At 47.5% G+C, this 6,000-nt stretch overlaps 1 protein-coding gene across 1 annotated transcript in view; it reads left to right on the top strand.

The window, feature by feature from the left end:
• reck (reversion-inducing-cysteine-rich protein with kazal motifs) overlaps positions 1-6,000 on the top strand; it is a 100,997-nt gene that overhangs the window by 68,286 nt on the left and 26,711 nt on the right. Inside the window, exons 15-16 of the mRNA XM_080865841.1 lie at positions 471-593; positions 4,732-4,903. Of these exons, the coding sequence (XP_080721967.1) occupies positions 471-593; positions 4,732-4,903 (295 nt within the window). The remainder of the gene's footprint in view (positions 1-470; positions 594-4,731; positions 4,904-6,000) is intronic.

Here is a 6,000-nt window from a genome sequence, read left to right on the forward strand (position 1 = left end):
TGCAATATTTGCCTTTATTTATCTGAAAAAGTCTCATGTTCCTTAAGTACATCTACCCTGTTGAACTTATTATGGGAAATAAATATTTAAATAAAAACAAGCTGCTGATTATTTCACATTTTACCTGTGAGCAACGGCACATTTAAATCTTACAAATATAGTTATTTGGCTTATATCGTGATAGATATCGTTATCGCCTGAAATGAAAAAAATATATCGTGATATGAAAAAATCTTATATCGCCCAGCTCTACAATAATGCACTTCAGTCTACGGTCTGAGCACAGTGATGAGTTGGTGAGTGCTGTTGACTTATTCCAAGTGTCACTGGTAGCAATGGGTACTACAGATACACTATTAATGTAACTGAACTCCTGGTTGTGGTTACACTGTGAAATCTGAGCGATGAATCTTGCACATTCAGTTCAGCAACTTTCTAACATGTTTTTGGTCGATATGTGTTACCGACAGGCCATGGGACGTCTTTCAAGACCGACTGCCACAACTGTTACTGCTTTGCTGGTGAGACCGTCTGCTCCACTAAAGAGTGTCTCAGCTCTGGATACACAGATGACAGTCATCGACACTTTACTGGTTAGTGTTTCAATAGAGTTTGGACATTTCTGATAATGAACTACAGGTTAATCCATCCATCCATCCATACTCATCCGCTTTATCCGGGGCCGGGTCGGGGGGGCAGCAGCCTAAGCAGAGAAGCCCAGACCTCCCTCTCCCCAGCCACCTCCTCCAGCTTATCCGGGGGAACACCAAGGCGTTCCCAGGCCAGCCGAGAGATATAATCTCTCCAGCGTGTCCTGGGTTTGCCCCGGGGCCTCCTCCCGGTGGGACATGCCTGGAACACCTCACCCAGGAGGCGCCCAGGAGGCATCCTTGTCAGATGCCCGAACCACCTCAGCTGGCTCCTTTCGATGTGGAGGAGCAGCAGCTCTACTCTGAGCCACTCCCGGATGGCTGCACAGGTGGTGATCAGTTGACAGCTCAGCCCCTCTCTTTACCCGAGTGTCCAGAACATATGGTCGCAGGTCTGGTGATACAATTACAAAATCGATCATCGACCTGCGGCCTAGAGCGTCCTGCTGCCACGTCCACTTATGGACACTCTTATGTTTGAACATGGTGTTCGTTATGGCCAAACTGTGATTTGCACAGAAGTCCAATAACAAAGAACTGCTTGGGTTCATGTCAGGGAGGCCATTCCTCCCAATCACACCCCTCCAGGTCTCTCTGTCGTTACCCACGTGAGCATTGAAGTCTCCCAGAAAGACAACAGAGTTTCCAGGTGGAGCACCTTCCAGCACCCCACCCAGAGACTCTAAGTAGGCTGGGTACTCTGAACTGCCACTCGGCGCATAAGCGCAGATGACAGTCAGGACCCGTTCCCCGACCCTAAGGCACAGGGAACAAACCCTCTCATCCACCGGGAAGAACCCTAATATACCGGCAAAAAGCCGAGGGGATATTAGAATACCCACCCCAGCCCGCTGCCTCTCACCAGGAGCAACTCCAGACTGAGACAGAGTCCAGCCCCTCTCCAGGAGACTGGTTCCAGAGCCCAAGCCATGCGTAGAGGTGAGCCCGACTATATCTAGCCGGTACCTCTCAACCTCACGCACTAACTCAGGCTCCTTCCCCACCAGAGAGGTGACATTCCATGTCCCTATTGCCAGTCTTGGCAGCCGGGGATCAGTCCGCCAGGGCCTCCAATGCACCCGACCCCTATGGCGCCTCCTGTGGGTGGTGGGCCTGCGGGAGGATGGGCCCATGTCCCCTTTTCGGGTTGTGCCCGGCCGGGCCCCATGGACTAAGGCCCGGCCACCAGACACTCGCCCTCGGGCACCCTCCCCAGGCCTGGCTCCAGGGCGAGGCCCCGGTAACCCTATCCCGGGCAGGGTAAACTGTTCCCTCGATGTTTTTCTCATAAGGGTCTTCTGAATCGCTCTTTGTCTGGTCCCTCACCCAGGACCAATTTGCCAGCCCCCAGACAACATACCCCCTGGGATCCGTGGGACAGACAAACCCCTCCACCATGGTATGGTAGCGATTCACAGAGAGGCAGGTTAAAGCAATATTATTTTATTAAATATAAGAGATAAAAGTGGCTTTTGTTGGTTATTAAAACATGTTAGACATGTACGATGGATTATCCCCAAATTCAGTGTTGAAGAAAAGAAAAATCACACTTGTCCAAGAATATTCCACGCAGTAACATCCAGAGCCCAACAGGAAGCCGATGTCAAAGCACAAAACTAAACAAAGGTTTAAAATACCACTTTTTTAGCCTTGAAAAGTTTGCAATTTACAGCCTTATAAAAGCCTCTTCATAACTGTTGTGGCTTCTGACTATTTTTCACCACAAAAATTCTGCACACCTGAATGGGCATCATGTGGCTTGAAGGAAAAAAAGACAATAAAAATAATTAAATACAATTCCTACGAACTGCCTCACTTACTGCTTGTACATTTATAAAATTATAACATTTATTTCCATCTGAACTTCATCAGGTATACCTGGACTATATATTCCCAATAAATGTGTGATACAGTGCTTCTGGAAAGTATTGTAATGTTGTAGCCTTATTTCAACATGAATTAAATTCACTTTTCACCAAAATAATTAAAGAGATAAGGGTTGTTTTTAGAGGTGTTTAACATTTAAGAACATTACTAATTATTTGCAAGAGCCAAACTGAGTGACATTCACTTTTGACATGCACCTCAGGTGCATCGGCCCAACCAGGGGGCTCTCTAACTGGTGGGGAGGTTGTCATATCTTTGCAGGTGGTCTCCTCACTACAGGAGCTCACTCTGCAGGTGGGGGAGAGATATAGGAGAGGTGGAGAATGAACTCAACCTGGGTGTCTATTGTCTTGTGTAATTTGGGAGATGATTGGATGATGGGGTGGGTGCAGTTTTCTCTGGGGTGGAGTCGGGTGGGCTGCCCCGGACTCTGTGGGGCTGGGCGGTGCTGCTGCTGCGGGCCCCGGTCCGGATGGGCCTGGGCCCCCTTGCCCTGGTGGGTTCCAGAGTGTGAGGGTGCCTACTGGGGTCAGCGGGGGAGCTGGCCCCAGGGAGGGGCCGCTTGCCCCTCCCTTTCTTCCCTCCCCATCCTCAGCTGCCTCCCTATTCCCGCTCTACCACACCCACCCACACACGCAGGGCTTGGGGTGCAGGTATGTCACCAAGGTGCAGGGGGGGCACTCCCCCTCTGTCCCCTTCTGGCTGCCTGTGCCTCAATTTTATTCTGCAGCCTAGACATCTACATTACTCACACTCTCACATAACACATACATATAGGGCCTTGGGGGTGGGCACATTTTACAGCATCCAGAGGATGGTCGGTGTACTCCAACCCACCTCTGGCGCTGGTGCCCTACCCTCAATTTTAAATGCATGTAGACACTAAGGGTTTTCGGGAGGAGCTGTGCTGCTCTCTGAGAGGAAGCTAGTACCATGCTCTCCTGAGTTTTAAATGCACTTTAGAACAGCACACAGCAACATTACATATGAGCGGGCGTAGGGAGGTTTGAGGTCTTCACTCACCCCGGTTCTGTTAGCCGTCAGGGCTGGGGGGCTGGGAGGAGGTGCTGGCCGTCAGACTGGGGTCTGGGATGCGGGGCCTCCCTGCTACTGCAGATAAGGAGGTGGTCCGCTTGCCTCCACCCCAGAGAGAAGGGTTACATCTCCTGGGTTTAGGTGCGGCTTGCCCCTCTGAGGGCGGGGGTACCTGGACCTGGGATATAGAGTATGTTTGGGGAGTGCGACTGTCTGTGCAGTGTCTATTTGTGTCTGTCTACACGTTGGGTGAGTGCCGAGTATTTGGTTGTGTATATGGGGTGGGAATGCACGTCTGTGTCCGCGTGTGCCTGTTCGCAAACCTTTGGAACACAAGCATGCTGATCCACACAGGTATGCACACAGGTGTACACACGGGTGTTCACAGACGCGGACTACAGCTTTCTTGGCTGCTGTCTCAAAGCACATTGTGCGCTGTCTATCTTGCGTGCTGCACAATATCGTTTAATATTTAGTATCTACTGTTATCTACTGCTAGCTAGTTTATTGTGATGGTGCTGTTTTTATTATGTTGCTCTTTTTGTTTGCTTTCTCTTCTGTTTTTTATTTTTCTCCATACAGGTGATCCAGGTGTTTTGTTTGTTTTTCTTTCTTTCTTCCCCCCCTTCTCACCGTCTCTTCTCCCCTCTGGTTTTCTTTCTCTCCCTCTCTTTCTTTCATTCTTTCTCCCTGTCCTATCCCCCAGTCATGTCTGTCCCGTTTGTAGGAACTGAAAATAAAATAAATACATAATTATAATAAAGGTCAATCAAATGGACCAATATGGCAAGGCCATGATGATCCACTTGGTAAAATAAATCCGCTTGGCATCTTTCTTGGCCTTAAGACAACAATTCTGATGCTAAAGATCCAAACGGGACACAAAAAAAGGAAAGAAAAAAAAAGAGATATGGGTTTATGATTAGATTGCTAAAATTGCATCCGGTGGGTTAAAAAGCAAGGCATGGACAGAACTAAACCCCAGTATTCTGAGATGTTTGCCTCTACTTTGGAGAGTATGATGGGTTAGAATACAACCCTAACAGGTTATTTTCCTTAAAGCAAATTGTTTCTTTTAGCTTTCTGTTAACTCTTGGTTGTATATAAGTCACGCTTCTCAGTGAAATAGTGGTTTCTGTCTCCCTCTGCCCTCCCCTAGGTCTTCCCTGTAGCTGCCAGGACCGCTTTGTTCCAGTGTGTGCCTCTAATGGGCGGACATATCCCAGTGCCTGCGTTGCTCGATGTATGGGATTCAAGGACAGTCAGTTTGTCTTTGGCCCGTGCCACCTCAGTAAACCATGTGCCAGCAAACCCTGCCAGAGAAACCAGAGGTGGGTTCAGTACATTTTACTTGCTCTCTGTCCTTGTCCCAACTAGGGATGGGAATTGATACGAATTTTGGAATTCTGATTCCATTATCAACATCACTTATCAATTCAATTCCTTATCGATTCTCTTGTCGGTTCTATCAAGGTCAAGGTAACTTTATTTATACCCAAAGACAAGGTAAATTTGCTTTACAGAAAAATGACAGCATTTGGCATCCCTTTAAAAAAAACACACATACCTAGTAAATATATAAAGCTCACTGTGGCACATATATAGTAATTTTAATATTTCGAATCAAAAACAGTTCTTATTTAATTCAGTGACAGCAACGGGGACAAAGCTATTTTTATAACGCTTTGTCCTGCATCTCGGAAATAGAAACCTCCGTCCTGAGGAAAGAAGCTGAAATTCACCCCTTAGAGGATGGGAACCATTTTTAAGGATTGATAAAGCCATCCTCTGTACCTGCTTAGAGTACAGGGAGGCTAAACAAGACTGTGGCTCACCTATCAGACGACTATTTGGGTGGTCTTTAGGTCGGCTTCACCACTAGAAGACATTATATTCATGCAAATTAACTGCATGCTGTGTGGTCAAATGTTTGTGCATGTTGGAAGTTGTCACGGTGGGCTGCGCTGGGGTATTTTGTGAATGGGCCCAAAAGCAGATGCAGAGAGGTATAGCTGGTTTCAACACAAAGTGAGCCTTTATTCAGGCTGAAGGCAGCTGCAAACATGAAACTATAAACAAACTATGACTGACTGTGAAAACTGATGAGTATTCACAAAACAGGAACTCCAGCAACACTTGAGGGAAGATGAACAACTTTAATAATAGACCAACGCGTTTCGGCTTGTGGCCTTCATCAGGGTCATGCAGTACCTTACATTACTTCGAAACATATTGCAAATGCAGGACTCAAACTGCAGGACTCTGAAGGGTTACGATTAAAGTGGATTTATTTACAGAGTGACACCTGGTGCTTTATACAGTGGCTAAGGGGAAAGGGCTCTAGGGAATCGAGGAAAGGGAAACACGTCCAAAAGCTCTTCACCAAGACAGTCACCCACAGGTCCAACTCGCAATCTATGCTGACGCT

Source organism: Rhamphochromis sp. 'chilingali', assembly GCF_963969265.1.
Source record: "Rhamphochromis sp. 'chilingali' genome assembly, chromosome: 18".
Lineage (NCBI taxonomy): Eukaryota > Metazoa > Chordata > Actinopteri > Cichliformes > Cichlidae > Rhamphochromis > Rhamphochromis sp. 'chilingali'.